This window comes from Hyperolius riggenbachi, chromosome 6, assembly GCF_040937935.1.
Source record: "Hyperolius riggenbachi isolate aHypRig1 chromosome 6, aHypRig1.pri, whole genome shotgun sequence".
NCBI classification, from domain to species: Eukaryota; Metazoa; Chordata; class Amphibia; order Anura; family Hyperoliidae; genus Hyperolius; species Hyperolius riggenbachi.
Genome location: NC_090651.1, coordinates 240,378,911 through 240,397,522, shown reverse-complemented (window position 1 = coordinate 240,397,522; position 18,612 = coordinate 240,378,911). Strand labels below are relative to the sequence as shown.

General features: G+C 46.6%; 2 protein-coding genes across 3 annotated transcripts in view; one reads left to right on the top strand and one right to left on the bottom strand.

The window, feature by feature from the left end:
- Nucleotides 1-11,346, bottom strand: part of LOC137521402 (uncharacterized) — a 39,038-nt gene extending 27,692 nt beyond the window's left edge. Inside the window, exon 1 of the mRNA XM_068240588.1 lies at nucleotides 11,237-11,346. Within this exon, the coding sequence (XP_068096689.1) occupies nucleotides 11,237-11,292 (56 nt within the window). The 5' untranslated portion in view covers nucleotides 11,293-11,346. The remainder of the gene's footprint in view (nucleotides 1-11,236) is intronic.
- The window catches only part of LOC137521401 (ATPase family AAA domain-containing protein 3-A), a 128,084-nt gene continuing 117,156 nt past the window's right edge, over nucleotides 7,685-18,612 (top strand). Inside the window, exons 1-4 of one of the 2 annotated variants that reach the window (XM_068240586.1) lie at nucleotides 7,685-7,703; nucleotides 15,168-15,244; nucleotides 16,160-16,261; nucleotides 18,152-18,211. In XM_068240586.1, the coding sequence (XP_068096687.1) occupies nucleotides 15,200-15,244; nucleotides 16,160-16,261; nucleotides 18,152-18,211 (207 nt within the window). In that variant the 5' untranslated portion in view covers nucleotides 7,685-7,703; nucleotides 15,168-15,199. Of the gene's footprint in view, nucleotides 7,704-11,475; nucleotides 11,781-15,167; nucleotides 15,245-16,159; nucleotides 16,262-18,151; nucleotides 18,212-18,612 lie in introns of those variants that run through there. The other variant, XM_068240585.1, reaches the window with a different exon arrangement.

Sequence of the window (18,612 nt, the reverse complement as noted above, 5' to 3'; positions counted from 1 at the left end):
CTCGCACAGGCTGCAGCCGAGCGCCGGAAGTGACGCACAACATTCCTTGCCGTTTCCAGAAGTTCGCCCATCCCCTGGTAGGTGCGCAGGAACTTCTGCACCACCAGGTTCAGCACGTGGGCAAGACAGGGGATGTGGGTCAGGTTTCCCGTCTATTGCGGCAACCAGATTGGCCCCATTGTCGGCCACCACCTCTCCGACTCTGAGGCCTCTGGGGGTCAGCCAAATCCTCTCCTGCTCCTGGAGTTTGGCCAACACATGGGTTGCCGTCAGCTTGGTCTTCCCAAGGCTGACCAAGTGCAGCAGCGCTTGGCAGTGGCGGGCCTTCACGCTGCTGCTGAGGCGGGGGGTTTGGCCAGGTGTGCCGGAGGATGGCAGAGGATCGGAGGAACCTGCTGCAGTTCCCCTGAGCCTGCGGGGTGGCACCACCCACTGTGTTGCTGCTGCTGCTGTGCCCGCTGCTGCTCTCCCATCCTCACCCCCTTCCACCAAGCTGACCCAGTGGACAGTGAAGGACAGGTAGCGGCCTGTCCCGAAGCGGCTGCTCCAGGAGTCCATGGTGACGTGGACCCTTTCACCAACCGCGTGCTCCAGCCCTCGCTCCACATTGGCCATCACAAAGCGGTGCAGTGCAGGAATGGCCTTGCGGGCAAAGAAGTGTCTGCTGGGGAGCTGCCAGTCTGGGGCTGCGCAAGCAAGCAGCGCACGAATGTCGCTCCCCTCCTGCACGAGCGTGTACGGCAGGAGTTGGGAGCACATGGCCCGTGCCAGCAAGCCGTTCAGCTGCCGCACGCGACGGCTGCTGGGAGGCAGAGCCCTAACCACCCCCTGGAAGGACTCGCTCAAAAGGCTCTGGCGTGGCCTTTTGCTGACACGGGAATCAGCAGACACAGCAGAGGAGGCCACTGAGGACTGGCTGCCAGAACAGGCCTCAGTGTCGGCGGCAGGAGTTGCAGAGGGGGGAGGAGCAGTGCGTTTCCGCACTCCTGCTGGTGCTGCTGGAGGAGCAGGAGGGCGGGTGGCTGCTGCTGCTGCTGCTGCTGAAGGCTGTGCAGTGATGGGTGTGGTGCCACTGCCAGCAGCAGATGCCTTCAGCCTCTGGAACTCCTCATGCTGGTGGAAATGTTTAGCCGCAAGGTGGTTGATGAGCGAGCTGGTGCTGAACTTTAAGGGGTCTGCACCTCTGCTCAACTTCCGCTGACAGTGGTTGCAAGTGGCGTACTTGCTGTACACAGTGGGCATGGTGAAAAACCGCCAGATTGGTGACAGAAACTTCCCCCTACGGCATGGAAGCGCTGCTGCCTGTCTCCCTGTGGTGGTTGGGGGGGGGGCTTGGGTGCGGCTGGGGGTGGTACTGGCTGATGCTGCTGCTGCTGCTGCTGAGCCTGAGACACCAGCAGGCTGTGGGACGCTGCCAATGCTTGCAATGATGCGCCTCCTTGCAAGGCCCACAAGCGCATCCTCCTCCTCCTCCTCAGAGCTGCTGAGGACGACATCCCCTGGAGGTGGTGGCACCCAGTCTCTGTCTGTCACCGGGTCATCATCATCCTCCCCCTCCTGAAACATGTCCTGCTGGGATGAGGACCCCCCAAACTCCTCTCCTGATGCATGGATGGGCTGCTTGACTGTCGCCACAGTCTTGCTGTCCAATCCCTCATCCCCCAAAGTGCCCATCAGCATCTCCTCCTCAAGATCGCCAACAACAGCAGACAATTTACTCATGATGCCTGGGGTCAAAAGACTGCTGAATGACAGGTCGGCGACTGACGGTGAACTGGCCTCCTCCCCAGACCCTGCTGGGCGGCTGCTGCGAACAGGGGTGGTGGTGGTGGTGAGGGTGGAGGCCTCGGATGCAGAGCTGATGGCGGGCTGCTCATCCTCCGTCATGAGTTGCACCACAGTGTCTGCATCCTTTTCCTCAATGGGACGTTTCCGACCCGGCTGGAGGAAAATGGGAGCAGGTGCTACACGCTGCTGCTGCTGTGTCTCTGCAGCGTGAGTTGCAGATGCTCCTGCTGGGCGGCGCCCAAGGCGTCCACGGCCAGTGGCTATGGGAGGAATGTTAGCCACTGACGCTGCTGCTGCTGCTGCGGAACTGTGCATGGTGGCGCGCCCGCGGCCGCGGCTTGCCACAATGCTGCTCCCTCTCCTCCTGATTCCCTTGCTGCCCTTCCCCTTGCCCAAACCGCGCTGGCTGCCACTTCCAGACATCTTAAATGTTTTGGGCGTATAGACAAAAGTTTTGTAAAAGGGCGGGTAAAAAGTGGGGTACTTTAATGGAGTGGGTTGGTTGGTGAGGTGACTGAGTGAGTGTCCCCTAGTACAGTAAGTAAGTAGTAACAGTCAGGAAGTACAACTAGCAGTTACAATAATCAGTAGTAATCACAAGTAAATTTAGTGTGTGTACACTCAGACAGTGAGTGCACGCACGCAGGAGCTAGTAGCCTATGAACACAGTGACTGAGTGTCCTAGACTCCTAGTACAGTAAGAGTAAGTAGTAACAGTAAGTAGAACTAACTAATTACAATAATCAATCAGCGATCAGAAGGAAATGGAGTGTGGGTGTGTGTACACTCAGACAGTGAGTGCACGCACGCAGGAGCTAGTAGCCTATGAACACAGTGACTGAGTGTCCTAGACTCCTAGTACAGTAAGAGTAAGTAGTAACAGTAAGTAGAACTAACTAATTACAATAATCAATCAGCGATCAGAAGGAAATGGAGTGTGGGTGTGTGTACACTCAGACAGTGAGTGCACGCACGCAGGAGCTAGTAGCCTATGAACACAGTGACTGAGTGTCCTAGACTCCTAGTACAGTAAGAGTAAGTAGTAACAGTAAGTAGAACTAACTAATTACAATAATCAATCAGCGATCAGAAGGAAATGGAGTGTGGGTGTGTGTACACTCAGACAGTGAGTGACCGCACGCAGGAGCTAGTAGCCTATGAACACAGTGACTGAGTGTCCTAGACTCCTAGTACAGTAAGAGTAAGTAGTAACAGTAAGTAGAACTAACTAATTACAATCAGGGCTGTGGAGTCGGTCCAAAAATCCACCGACTCCGACTCCGACTCCTCAGTTTAGGATTCCTCCGACTCCGACTCCGACTCCACGACTCCGACTCCTCTAATTTGCATATTACAATTTTGTTGATTAAAAGTATGTAACATGAAATTCGTCTCTTAACTGCCAACGCTTAGGAATTTTACAAGACAACTGAAGTGAGAAGGATATGTAGACTACTATATTTATTCCCTTTAGACTAAAACTAGTCCTTGGTAAGAGTACTTGTAAAAGGTACAAACCGGAACAAAGAACATCCATCAGGTCCTAGGCAATGTAAGTGTGGGTACATGTAAGAATGATGTGCAGGTACTCTGCAGGGGAATGAGGAGATTGTAAACAGACAACACCTCTGTGTTCAATGTGCACAGCATTCTCAGTGGATTCCCTGCAGCTCTGTGGGGAGTGCATATGTAGAGTATAGTACTACTGTGTAACAAAGTAAACCTGAGACAGATGAAATTAAAGTTTTATACATACCTGGGGCTTCCTCCAGCCGCCTTCAGGATAATCAGTCCCTCGTTGTCCTCCTCCACCACCTGGATCTTCTGCTATGAGTCCAGGTACTTGAGCCAGTGAGGCGTAGTGCGCATGCACACACTCCGCCGCCAGGAGCATACTACACCTGTGCAGCACTATTGCGCAGGTACAGAATGTTCCTGGCTGTGGGAGCGGCATGCGGCCGGACAGCGCTGACTGGCTGAATTACCAGGACTCATAGCAGAAGATCCGGGTGGTGGAAGACAGTGAGGGACTGATTAGCCTGAAGGGGGCTGGAGGAAGCCCCAGGTATGTATAAAACTTTACTTTTCATCCGTCTCAGTTTCCCTTTAATTTGTAGTCACCAAACCAAATTTTAATAACATATCGAATTATTTGATTTCATCAGCAAAGGGAGTGCATACATTTGCATAAATCAGCATCAATGCAGATTTATTTCCATCTCGTTGACCATCTCTATTAGTGACACAGCTACACATCAGGCTTTATTCTTACAGCATAGATGTTATTTAGTATATATAAGAGATTCCTGTGTACACATCATATATACAGTCACAATCAGATATGTATATCTGACTTTAAAAATACGGGGACTGCTTTATTGAAGCAGCACAAGTAACTAATTTTGATTGGTTTATTTCATTTTTGTAGACTAAGCACAGCTATTACTGTATATATACATTATTTTTAATGACTTTTATCTGAGAAATAAAACATTTTATCATATTTTCTATTTTAATTACAGTTACAAATTCATTAGGAGTCGGAGTCGGAGTCGGTGCATCTTTCCCCGACTCCGACTCCAGGCACCCAAAATTGCCCGACTCCACGACTCCGACTCCACGACTCCGACTCCGACTCCACAGCCCTGATTACAATAATCAATCAGCGATCAGAAGGAAATGGAGTGTGGGTGTGTGTACACTCAGACAGTGAGTGCACGCACGCAGGAGCTAGTAGCCTATGAACACAGTGACTGAGTGTCCTAGACTCCTAGTACAGTAAGAGTAAGTAGTAACAGTAAGTAGAACTAACTAATTACAATAATCAATCAGCGATCAGAAGGAAATGGAGTGTGGGTGTGTGTACACTCAGACAGTGAGTGCACGCACGCAGGAGCTAGTAGCCTATGGACAGTGACTGAGTGTCCTAGACTCCTAGTACAGTAAGAGTAAGTAGTAACAGTAAGTAGAACTAACTAATTACGATAATCAATCAGCGATCAGAAGGAAATGGAGTGTGGGTGTGTGTACACTCAGACAGTGAGTGCACGCACGCAGGAGCTAGTAGCCTATGAACACAGTGACTGAGTGTCTTAGACTCCTAGTACAGTAAGAGTAAGTAGTAACAGTAAGTAGAACTAACTAATTACAATAATCAATCAGCGATCAGAAGGAAATGGAGTGTGGGTGTGTGTACACTCAGACAGTGAGTGCACGCACGCAGGAGCTAGTAGCCTATGAACACAGTGACTGAGTGTCCTAGACTCCTAGTACAGTAAGAGTAAGTAGTAACAGTAAGTAGAACTAACTAATTACAATAATCAATCAGCGATCAGAAGGAAATGGAGTGTGGGTGTGTGTACACTCAGACAGTGAGTGCACGCACGCAGGAGCTAGTAGCCTATGAACACAGTGACTGAGTGTCCTAGACTCCTAGTACAGTAAGAGTAAGTAGTAACAGTAAGTAGAACTAACTAATTACAATAATCAATCAGCGATCAGAAGGAAATGGAGTGTGGGTGTGTGTACACTCAGACAGTGAGTGCACGCACGCAGGAGCTAGTAGCCTATGAACACAGTGACTGAGTGTCCTAGACTCCTAGTACAGTAAGAGTAAGTAGTAACAGTAAGTAGAACTAACTAATTACAATAATCAATCAGCGATCAGAAGGAAATAGAGTGTGGGTGGTGTGTGTACACTCAGACAGTGAGTGACCGCACGCAGGAGCTAGTAGCCTATGGACAGTGACTGAGTGTCCTAGACTCCTAGTACAGTAAGAGTAAGTAGTAACAGTAAGTACAACTAACTAATTACAATAATCAATCAGCGATCAGAAGGAAATGGAGTGTGGGTGTGTGTACACTCAGACAGTGAGTGCAGTGCGCACACGCAGGAGCTAGTAGCCTATATGAACAGTGACAGTGAGTGTCCCTACGGGTACAGTAAGAGTAAGTAGTAAGTAAGTACAACTAACTAACAATAATCTATCAGTAATCAGAAGGAAATAGAGTGTGTGTACACACAGACAGTGAGTGAGTGAGTGCACACACGCAGGAGCTAGCTAGTAGCCTATAAACAGTGACAGTCAGTGAGTGTCCTACTCCTAGTACAGTATAACTACAATACTATTAGTAAAGGACAGCAGAAATACTGGTATAGATGAGAGAAATAAACAGAGGACAGCTGCCCACAGAGGCAAGGCCCCCCTGAGGCCTAAACCTGTAAGCTTGCAGCAGCTGCCTGTCTCTAATGTAACACACAAGCTACTAACTAAAATACAATGTCTATCTAACTAACAACAATATAGGTGTATATGGCAGGTGTAGGTGAGCAAAAACGCTAGGTAAATGATCACAATAGAGCACTTGCTAAGCCAAAGCACAAAGGAGCAACTCTCTCTCTGTACAAGTCTCAGGCAAGCATGGAGAAACGGAACATGGCGGCCGCTATTTATAGGGTAGGGGCTGGCCAGGGTCCCCCTCTGTGATTGGCTGCCGTCAGAGGGCCTGGGAGCCCTCTGATTGGCTCTAAGGACATCAATCTGGGCTATGACGCTATTCGAGCTCGGTACCGAGCTCGAATAGCGCCGGGTTGCTCGAATAGCTCGAATAGTGAATGGGCTATTCGAGTGTACTCGGATAGCCCATTCGAATAGCTCCAGCTATTCGGAGCTCGAATACCGAGCTCGAATAGCTGAAAAAGAGCTCGAATATTCGAGCTACTCGAATATTCGAGCTCTGCTGAGCACCACTGATTTGTAGTCACCAAATTTTAACAACATATCAAATTATTTGATTTCATCAGCAAAGGGAGTGCATACATTTGCATAAATCAGCATCAATGCAGAATTATTTCCATCTCGTTGACCATCTCTATTAGTGACACAGCTACACATCAGGTTTTATTCTTACAGCATAGATGTTATTTAGTATATATAAGAGATTCCTGTGTACACATCATATATACAGTCACAATCAGATATGTATATCTGACCTTAAAAATACGGGGACTGCTTTATTGAAGCAGCACAAGTAACTAATTTTGATTGGTTTATTTCATTTTTGTGGACTAAGCACAGCTATTACTGTATATATACTGTATATATACATTATTTTTAATGACTATTATCTGAGAAATAGAACATTTTATCATATTTTCTATTTTAATTACAGTTACAAATTCATTAGGAGTCGGAGTCGGAGCATTTTTTCCCGACTCCGACTCCAGGCACCCAAAATTGCCCGACTCCACGACTCTGACTCCACGACTCCGACTCCACAGCCCTGATCACAACATTTAAAATGCCCTCTTTGCAGTAAAGCAAAATATGTAAGCAGTTAAAATCTGACAGAACCAACAGGTTTTCGACTAGTCCATCTGTTCATGGGGGATTTCTCAGGGTTTTCTTTGATCTCCAAAGCATTTCCTGAACGGTAGATGCTAAAGGTGGCCATACACTCGTTACATTAGCAACAGATAGATCATCAGATAGATTTCTGATCTGATGTGTTTAGGAATTTTTTTTTATTAGGAACTGATTTCCAACAGATTTCAGTTTGAAATCTATTGAAAATCGATCTGATGGCATTTTTTTTGCCATCAGATTTCTATTAAGGCCAATGCAAAATGATAAGCAATCTCAACAGTTTGACCTAGATTTTCCAGCCTGCCAGATCGATTGAAATCGATCAAAATCAGCCACAAATCGGTCGATTGGTCAATCGATTTGCAATCGACCGATCGGCCAAAAATCGGCTGAGTGTATGGGCCCCTTAAGTCTGACTGCCAAAATAGTAAGATACCAGCCAGCCTCCCTATTCACTATTTTGGCAGTTAGACTTAGCAACTGCCGTTCAGGAAATGCTTTGGAAAACCAAGATAATTCCCCATGAGGGGATGGACTAGTCCAAAACATGTAGATTCTGAGAGATTTTAACTTTTTTTTTCCACCGTAGTGGTCCTTTTAACAGCTGCAAACATTGTTTTAATGCGTTCACTATGAAGCAACAGGTTAAAAAGAAACTGTTGTCATTCAGCTGTGACAATCAAACTGTGAACTTAGATTTTTATCTTTTGAACACAGAATAAGACTGCAAGATTCCAGGAAAGTCCTCCATAGGATTAAGACTATACATACATTTGATGATCTACTTCAGTTTATTGTCACTTCAGGTTTACTTTAATTCAGACATGGCCCTGGACACATTTTCTGAAAATGTTTTGGCTGTTGCTAAAACTACTGATGCTTAGCAGGTTCTGTCCATGGAATGGGAAGTGCAAAATGTTAACTGGAACAAAGTATTACAATGCACTACATGCCCCACACAAAGGGGCAAATTTACAAGTTCAGGATAGGTTGTATATTTTGATGCACCACCAAGTGTGTGCAGGGCTATAGAGATCTAAAAAGATATATCATTACAAGTGAAGTCTTTTAAATAGTTTTCAATAGAACACGGTTTCCAGCTCAGAGATGTGGGACAAGTGGGTGTTGTCTGTTTACTGATTGCCTATGAATAGGCAGAAATAAAAGGGTTGATCCAATGGGTGTTTTGTTTACCTTTAGCGTGACACTGTACAATGCATGCACTTGGGTGTGAACTATTTCAGTACCTTACAATAGAGGTGTATATGGTGGACAGCAATATCACTGAATGATAGGCATACAAACTTCTACTTAAGGTGATTCACAAAGTGAAGTACAAAAATCTGATTCTGACAGTGGCTTCAAATCTAGAGTGCACATTATTTAGACACTGAAGGTTGCAGAAAATATGGAACATGATTTGCTGAGAATAAGGGCTGCACCTCATAAAAAAGAAATGTTATACAGTAATATAAGCTGACTCACTGGGTTGTTGCGCATATATATATACACACACACACACACACACACATACACAGGAGAAACTGGAGGACCCCTATAGACATTTTACGTTTCATCCTGAAACAATTGTTTTGGCTGAGGAAAATCCAAAGTGTGTATGTAGCTTCAGTGTTCTCCCCAGAAATTTCTTCCAGCCAGGAGGCAAGAAAAAGTTGCTGTGTGGGGCACGATAGCAGAATGCAGGGCCGGCGCTTCTCTGCGCAACTCTCCCTACAGCATAGGAGGCAATTGAGGTGATAAGCCGATAGCCGGGTGGTCACCAAAATTAGCCGGGTGAAGCACCCAGCTAAAAGAGCCTGGGGAGAACACTGAGCTTTATTAACACAGTTGGGCTTATTTATCAAGTGTAAAAGACTTGAGCATAGACCAGACTAACTATTCAGGATAAACTGCTAATGCACAATTTGTGCGGCAAAAAGACTTACATTATATGAGATTTTACATGTGTTTTTCTCTATGCAGCAAAACGTGATTCTAATAAGTGTGCTGCCTGCAGTCAATCTTCTATGTACCTGTGTTAACAAATCAGACTGCTCCCAGCATGTCAGTCATCCAGGGACCACAAGTTCCTGCGTGGAGGCCAGTCAGGTGTCACAAGTACCAGTAACTTGGCTAGCCAGGGGCCGCCAGCCCAGGCGCGTCAGGCAGCCAGGGGCCGCCAGCCCAGGCGCGTCAGGCAGCCAGGGGCCGCCAGCCCAGGCGCGTCAGGCAGCCAGCCAGCCCAGGCGCGTCAGCCAGCGGCCGCCAGCCCAGGCGCGTCAGCCAGCCCAGGCGCGGCCGCCATCCCAGGCGCAGCCGCCAGCCCAGGCGCAGCCGCCAGCCCAGGCGCGTCAGCCAGCGGCCGCCAGCCCAGGCGCGTCAGCCAGCCAGCGGCCGCCAGCCCAGGCGCGTCAGCCAGCCAGCGGCCGCCAGCCCAGGCGCGTCAGCCAGCCAGCGGCCGCCAGCCCAGGCGCGTCAGCCAGCCAGCGGCCGCCAGCCCAGGCGCGTCAGCCAGCCAGCGGCCGCCAGCCAGCGGCCGCGAGCCCAGGCGCGTCAGCCAGCCAGCGGCCGCCAGCCCAGGCGCGTCAGCCAGCCAGCGGCCGCCAGCCCAGGCGCGTCAGCCAGCCAGCGGCCGCCAGCCCAGGCGCGTCAGCCAGCCAGCGGCCGCCAGCCCAGGCGCGTCAGCCAGCCAGCGGTCGCCAGCCCAGGCGCGTCAGCCAGCCAGCGGTCGCCAGCCCAGGCGCGTCAGCCAGCCAGCGGCCGCCAGCCCAGGCGCGTCAGCCAGCCAGCGGTCGCCAGCCCAGGCGCGTCAGCCAGCCAGCGGTCGCCAGCCCAGGCGCGTCAGCCAGCCAGCGGTCGCCAGCCCAGGCGTGTCACGCAGCCAGGGGCCAAGTGTGTCAGCCAGCCAAGTGTGACCAGTCCAGGCGTGTCGGACAGCGACGGACTGCAAGTCGCCGAGTGTCGGACAGTCAGGGACTGTAAGTCACAGCAAATTGTCAATCAGAGACCACAAATGCCAACATAACAGCCAGATAGAAACTACAATTGCCAACATGTTTGAACACAGGGATTCTAATAAGTGTGCTGCCTGCAGTCAATCTTCTATGTACCTGTGTTAACAAATCAGACTGCTCCCAGCATGTCAGTCATCCAGGGACCACAAGTTCCTGCGTGGAGGCCAGTCAGGTTTCACAAGTACCAGTAACTTGGCTAGCCAGGGGCCGCCAGCCCAGGAGCGTCAAGCAGCCAGGGGCCGCCAGCCCAGGCGCGTCAGCCAGCCAGCCCAGGCGCGTCAGCCAGCGGCCGCCAGCCCAGGCGCGTCAGCCAGCGGCCGCCAGCCCAGGCGCGTCAGCCAGCCAGCGGCCGCCAGCCCAGGCGCGTCAGCCAGCCAGCGGCCGCCAGCCCAGGCGCGTCAGCCAGCCAGCGGCCGCCAGCCCAGGCGCGTCAGCCAGCCAGCGGCCGCCAGCCCAGGCGCGTCAGCCAGCCAGCGGCCGCCAGCCCAGGCGCGTCAGCCAGCCAGCGGCCGCCAGCCCAGGCGCGTCAGCCAGCCAGCGGCCGCCAGCCCAGGCTTGTCAGGCAGCCAGCGGCCGCCAGCCCAGGCGTGTCACGCAGCCAGGGGCCAAGTGTGTCAGCCAGCCAAGTGTTACCAGTCCAGGCGTGTCGGACAGCGACGGACTGCAAGTCGCCGAGTGTCGGACAGTCGGGGACTGTCGTGGTGTGTCGGCAAGCCAAGGGCCACCAGTCCAGGCGTGTCAGCCAGCCAGTGACTGCTACTGTGAACATATATGTCAGTCGGGGACTGCAAGTCACAGCAAATTGTCAATCAGAGACCACAAATGTCAGCATAACAGCCAGATAGAAACTACAATTGCCAACATGTTTGAACACAGGGCACTTATTCCTTGTGACAGGCAAGCTGATACTTGTAATGTGATGCAAGCATATAGTGCTCCAGCTCTCAGGTGTACTATATGATCAGAATATTTTTCACAATGGAAGCGGCTGATGCATCGCTTTTTCAGAGCTTCTGCAATGTGCCTTCCTCTATCAATCCCCCATGCATGCATCCCCGAACACCGCACCTGAGCGCCGCCTTCCTCCCGTGCAAGACGAACGCTTCCTCCGCTCTGTCAGCCATGGTGGTTTATCTGTCTCTCTCCTGTTGCTAGGGGGAGGGCTCAAACAAGACGTTACTATACGGAAGTCAGAATGTCGCCTCGCTGACTGTATGTACCTTTAAGGCCACCGTCCGCAGGAACTAGAAAGCCGGTTAAGTGTAGACCAATCGCGTTTAGTCTGAGGCTGTGACGTCACCCGTATTGCAGCTTGTACGGAAAGTGACCTTGTCAGGCAGGCAGTGCGCATGTGCGGTGTGACACGTGTGTCAGTGAGAGGAGAGAAGTGAGCGGAGTGCGCTGGGCACATTCCCTGCTGTCATGTCTTGGTTATTCGGCTACAATAAAGGGCAGCAAGTGCCCCCACAGGTGCCCGGGCTACCGGTTCCACCGCCGCCGCCCGGGGGTGATGGGGACGGAGACAAGAACAAACCCAAGGACAAATGGAGCAACTTTGACCCCACCGGCCTGGAAAGAGCAGCTAAGGCTGCCAGAGAGCTGGACCAATCACGTGAGTGTGCACAGAGGTCACTGCTCATGTGCACCCCACAGTGGTCGCATCTTCTGTATAGTAGAGCTACCTGGCACTTGCGCCTCCACAGTTACCCACATACATGGGCTGCTGCTACTTTTGTGTGCTTCAGTCATAAAGGACCACTCTAAAAAATAGTGACATTATTTTATCCATACACAATGGTAATAGTGTTACAGCAGCGTAATTGCTTATGCATTGCGTAAAAAATGAACAGAAATTCAACTTTTCAGTATCTGGAAGAAGCACGTCTGTTAGCAGGGCTACTGATGTAGATAGATCCAACTTTAAGCTGGATCTCTTCCACTTGATCAATATCGTTCTGCTGTTAAGATGTGCCCCAAGGATACAATCTTTTATTGTCCAATCTCATAAATCTATGTGTTGTGTAAGGCTAAAATGAGTGAATATACTTTGCATGGATATTTTAGGTGGCGCTAATCTACTTTAGGGGGTCTAGCAGGAAACCTCATAGGTAAATTCTGCTAACGTGTTTGGGTGTATGGCACCCTCTTGAACTTTTAGGTTTCAGATGGGTTGTAGTACACTATGCCCGCATTATTTGGCCAATCACAAGGCTTCCTGCTGTAGAGCATAGGTTCTCAACGTGTGGTACGCGTACCCCAGGGGGTACTTCTGATGGTTCCAGGGGGTACTCGGGCTTGATATACCTATCCAAGAATAACAAATTTAGAGCCTTAGAAAATGATAAATCTTATTTAAACAACACCAAATTAGTATTGTAGCTAATTAAAAGCAATAGTAAATGCTTGGAAATTGTTTAGAACCAATTATAATGTACTATGCTTAAATATATATTTGTCAAGGGGTACTTGCGATAATGTTTACTATGCTAGGGGGTACTTGGTAAGTACAGGGTTTTAAAAGGGGTACATACCAATAAAATGTTGAGAAACACTGCTGTAGAGGGTGCTGTGATTAGAGAACTGTTCCTTATGAGGTTTCCTGCTGGGTCCCCCTTTGCTTCACTGCAGTAACTGACAGATCAGAAGCTGTATTCAGAGAAATAATGGTTGCTAGAATTCTTGTCTGGTGGAACAGATAAAGAAAGAACAAAGGCATCCCTGCCAATATTGTAGAAGGAGACACAAAAAGAAACTAAGAGCCCAATAGTGTAGTATGTTAAGACAAGGTACAGTATAATTAACAGTCTGTATATATGCTCACAAGCGTTGGTTACCAGAAAAGTAACCACTGTATAGGCAGGTGGGGAGAACAAACCTGAACAGACTCCGGTTAAAAAGTTGCTCTCTGTAGACAGGAAAGGGGTTACACCCCTCCCCCAATGATGAACTTGACAATAGACTGAAATCAGGAACAAAGGCACCAATAACAGGATAAAATGCGTTAAAAGCCGATTAAAAAGAGGAGATAGTGTTGGACTTACCTCCCCATTCAGTAGACACAAACTCTCTATTTGATCAACAATAATTTATTTGGAAGTGCAATGCATTTTGCAGGTCCAGTCTTTCTTTATCAGGAAAATAGTAGGAGCATAAAAAAACTAGATCAGGTTTATGGACAAGCCAAGCGCCTCCATCCCTGTTAACAGTCATGCTAACAAATGAAGTTCTGTAATTTACTGTATAGTATGTGAGATATTAGATCTGATCCCCTTTACAGGGGTTTGGAATACCACTTGGATAACTTACTATACCTGAAGAAGCTGACTGTGACGCACAAAATATGTTGTTCGTGTAATTTATCACTTACAAGTGATTAACGCTCTTCTATTAGGAAGGAAGCTAACCCTTCCTTGATTTTAACCTTTCTGCAGTTATCTTAACCTTTTTCCAGTTTAAACATAAGGTATTGTCACTAACAATTATGTGTATTAATGTCCCCGTAGTTGTTTTGCGCACATACCCTTTATATGATGGTGTCTTTCAGTAAAATAGGTAACATAATGTGACTGTTAGCATCTAATGGTGTCTTCCTAGGGCCATCTTGGTTTAATTTTTCTAGTTCAAGGCCACTTTAAAGTTAACCTTTTGGTAAACGAACAACATTTGGCCATTTTACGTTAAGCATTTCAGTGTTTTACCTGCAGGTTTGAGATAACAATTTGAATTTCTTTATTTAGATTGAGACCCTTTTGCAAATGTGTGTGAAAATAGTTGGCCATGTACATCAGGTGCTGGATCATTATTTAGTGCTAGTCTAGATAGTTTATGGGACCCAGCAGGAAACCTCATAGTTCTCCATCCACAGCATCCTCTACTGTATGAAGCGTTGATTGGCTGAATAGTGTGGGCCTGGTTTACTACAACCTATCTGAAACCTAGCGGTTAGAGAGCGTGCTGTCCACCCAATCACGTTATTGGAATATCCCTATGAGATTTTCTGCTAGGTCCCCTAAAATAGATTAGTACCCATTATTTGCCTCTCCAAAATATAGTTTGCATTAGCGCTATCTTTGTGTATCTGATCTTCCTTTTATCTCAAGTATTCAGTTTAGTAGTATTGCTGAAGCTATAGATGTCCTCAGAGATCAAATCATGTTGCACATTTAGCCACCTTGTTAGGTTTGTGGACACAAAAAAATAGTCCATATATTTGTTTCCTAACGTTCTTCTTTTTAGTTTAGATGCCCTTAAGTTATTAGGTATTTTATACAGACTTTATAAATGATGATGTTCTGTTTTGTGCAATGTCATTTTCTAAAATGCCTCTGGATGGAATTGTCCCCTGTATGGTCCTTTAGATTTCTCTGAGGTGTGTTTACTCTCTGTTGCATCATTCGTTCCAGTCTGGGATCTATTTGTACGAGCAATGGGTCACATAATTAGTGAGGTCAGGACTGAGTTTTGAAATCACAAGCAAAAGTGGAGCTGCTGTACGTATCAAAATATAACAATGCCATACTCCTATTTCAAAAATAAAATGTCATTGGTTGTGGAGACAAATGCTCAGTTTCCTTATATTTTTTATTATTTTCCTGTGTACCAGTTTTAAACTGTAAGAGCACTTCTAAAGTAGCTGGGTATGATGGATGTAATTTGGGTTTATCTTTCCTGACTGCAATGTACTGTATTACAATTGCTTAAGGCAAACTGCAGATACTTCACTATAATACTGCATATATTTTTGTTGGCAACTTTTTGATGGCACTGATTGTGCATTTTCTATATTTAAGCTTTTTCCTCCTCTCTCGCCTGGTTATATTTACTGCCCTATATCTGCCACCAACTCCAACCTCAATGTCCAGTCACATTTTCTGTGCTTGGCTGTCAGCACAGAGACCACTGCTAGTGGATATATTGTGAATCAAATGAGGCTCAGCCTAATTATTAAGCATTGAGATTTCCTATCTTGTGGAATTTAAATTTCTTTTTTTTTTTCTAGGCCATGCCAAAGAAGCGCTTAATCTCGCTAAAATGCAGGAAGAGACACTACATCTGGAACAGCAGTCTAAAATCAAGGTATACTAGCGCAGTGTTGTTGGTGGGAAGGCAGGTACAGGTTTTGCAATTTTTAGAAAGATATTGCTCAACATCAAAAATGTACAACGATTAGTCACAGCATTCAAACAACTGACAGGTGAACAACATTGATTGCCTTTTAGTATCTGTTGAAGGAGTGGATGTTTTATACAGCAAGTGAACAGGTGAAGGTGATGCGTTGGAGGAAGAAAAGATGAGCATTAGGATCTGACAAGGGCCAAATTGTGGCAAGACAACTGTCAGTGCATGCGTCCTGTTTCTGACAGGCAGTAGTTAGTATGTTGCGTAAGGGTTCCAAGGAAAGACAACCAAATAACCATTTCTGGCCAAGGGCTCCCAAGGCTCATTAATGCATGTGGAGAATAAGGCTAGCTTTTCTGGTCCTGTCCTACAGATGAGCCACCCTATTATAAATTGCAAAATACCCATGAGTAAAAGGTATGAGACTGCAGTACACCACAGCCTGTTGCATATTGGTATGTGTAGCTGCAAGCCAATCACAGTGTCCATGATGACCCCAGCCCAGCTCTAAAAGCATCAGCAATGGACATGTGAGCATCAATACTGGATTGTGGAGCTATGGAAGCAGGGGGCTTTGTGTTGAATTACGTTTTTTTTCTCTTAGATACCACTTGCCTAAAGATTCATTTCAGACCTTGTACAACCCTTTGTTACATTACTATTCCCTAATGGCAGAGGATTTAAAGAGGAGCTGTTAGCCATACTATCTTAGAAAAAAAAACACATATTAGTAGATAAATACTTGCTCTACTTGCATAACAGATGTATTGCACTGTTCACATTTTGATTTCAGTGAGTTTTATTTTTAGTTGTTTTGTCTTGTCTGTGTTCTGCACTATAAAACTCTTACATAATCCTTATGTGCACATTTAGGAGTATGAAGCTGCTGTAGAACAGCTGAAGAATGAACAGATTCGAATACAAGGAGATGAGCGGAGGAAAACGTTAAATGAGGAGACTAAACAGAATCAAGCTGTAAGTTGGTTCCATAGCTGAATGCATTAATTATTAGTCTCACTTCTGATAGGAAGATGAGACTATAGTATATACCTGGCAGGTAACCACCTATTCAGGCAATACATCTTCCTATAAGGGGTTTAAATAATACCAGTTGACGGGCAATCTTGCTGATCTCTTTGCCTGCAGTAGTGCCTAAATCGCACGTCTGAAACACCTGGCAAATTCAGTACTGACTTGAGTCAGAAATATCTGATCTGCTGCATGCTTGTTCAGGGTCTATGGCTACAAGTATTACAGGCAGAGGATCTGCAGGACAACCAGGCAAATGGCATTGTTTAAAAGGAAATTGTGCAACACGGTGGTATAGCAGTTAGCACTCTGGCCTTGCAGTGATGGGTCCCTGCTTTGTATCCCAGCCAGGGCACTATCTGCACAGAGCTTGTATGTGCTCCCCGTGTCTGCGTGGCTTTCCTTCCACATCCCAGAAACATACAGATAAATTAATTGGCTTACCCCTAAATTGGCCCTAGACTATGATACATGCACTACACCATACATAGACAAATGACTGTTGTAGGGGTTTGAATGTGATCCCCTCTGAGGGACAGTTAGTGATAAGACAGTATACTCTGTACAGCGCTGCAGAAGATCTAGACGCTATATAAATACTACATAATAATGCTAAAGGAAATAAATATGACAGCCTTTGTATCCTTCTCAGTTCAGGTGTGCTTGGAGCATAAATCTAATTCTTTAACATGTGATAGATTAGTAGCCAGAGGACCTATCTGTCGTTTTGTATGAAGAAAAAAACAAAACTGTTTTATACCCTTTCCACAGAGCTGTCTTAAAACGTAACTTTTAATAAATCGATTTGGGCCGGTTCACTTTTGGCGCTTTTCCCGCAATCGTGTTCAGCTTCGTGATTTGTGGGCAAAATCTCGCGATTCAGCACAATTTGCACTTGTGATTTCGGTTCAATAGAACGAGAATCGCTCCTGAAATGCTGCATGCAGCGCGTTTGCGATTAATCGAAATTGCAACCGCTGCAGTGTGATGAATGTATCCTTAGGGATACATTGTAGCATCGCTTTGCTGATCGCCGGCGATCCACGGGCTTGTACGCTCCAAACAGCCACTTCCCTCGGCTCCTGGGGCAAGCTGTAGTACCAACGCCTTCTCTGTGATCTGAACTAACATTATCCGCTTTTGATGGATTAGACGGCAGACTTCAAACAGATGGGTCAAGGACTAATGCGATATTCTGTGGGCCAGTTCACACTGTCCACTGTGGAAAATTCTGACTGCATAGATTCCTGGACATTGGATTGTGTTGCCATTTATTTGATGAATAACATAGTGTTCTCTGTAATGGACCCTGGGGCAGTACAACACAACTGATCAATACAGATACAGTACTGCTTTGGCATAGCCTAACCCCAGCCTTATGATGCCTGCTGAAAATAAGCAATGTTGTCTATCTTTATGCTTGCAGGTTCACATTAATTGGAATTTCAATATTTTTATGTTTCAATATGTTGTTGTTTTGTTTTTTTACTCAATTTTTTTTAGAAGACCATATAAACAGTGCTATACTAATGATTATCAATGAAAAAAATTACAATAATGAGAAACAGCAAGGCATATTATAAAATGGATATTGATGCTTGTGCTGTATTATATATCATACAGTAAGGTAATAGGTTACATGGCTAACCAAAAATATCCAAGATATGGTAGAAATTATGCATAACTATTGCTAAATGCTACTTCTATCATAACTGCAAGTAATGTTACATGAAATATCCATATCGGTTTCAATATTTTAGAGAAGCGCATTGTCCATTAAGACCATATTTCCAAATCTCCTTTCACACCTTTTTCATGGTTTCTACTCTTTTCTAGAGAGCACAGTACCAAGATAAACTGGCAAGGCAGCGGTATGAGGACCAGTTACGGCAACAAGTAAGTTTTTGTTTCGTTTTTTTTTCCTTTAAAACCTATCTTTTCCTTTACAAATCATTTCCACATGGTTCAAGTATTGTGAGAATCTGTATTACACAGACATCCATTCCCCTCTGTGTTTCCATTGGCTTCTCAAGTGATTGTTCTCTTACCTGCAGCAGCAGCACCATGTTTCTCTCTCATGAGTCCGCTATCAAAGTTTGCTGTAAAGCAGATGGCCAGAACCCTCATACCCTACGCCAACAAAAACTCCCCCCAACATAACAAAATAAATAAATCGATATCAATGATATTCATCGGGAGAACAATGAAATGAATTTGCTAGTGCAGAAGCACAATCATGCCTGGTCCCCGATGAATGTTGTATTATTGCAGTGCTTCAACCCCCTGCAGGGTCTTCT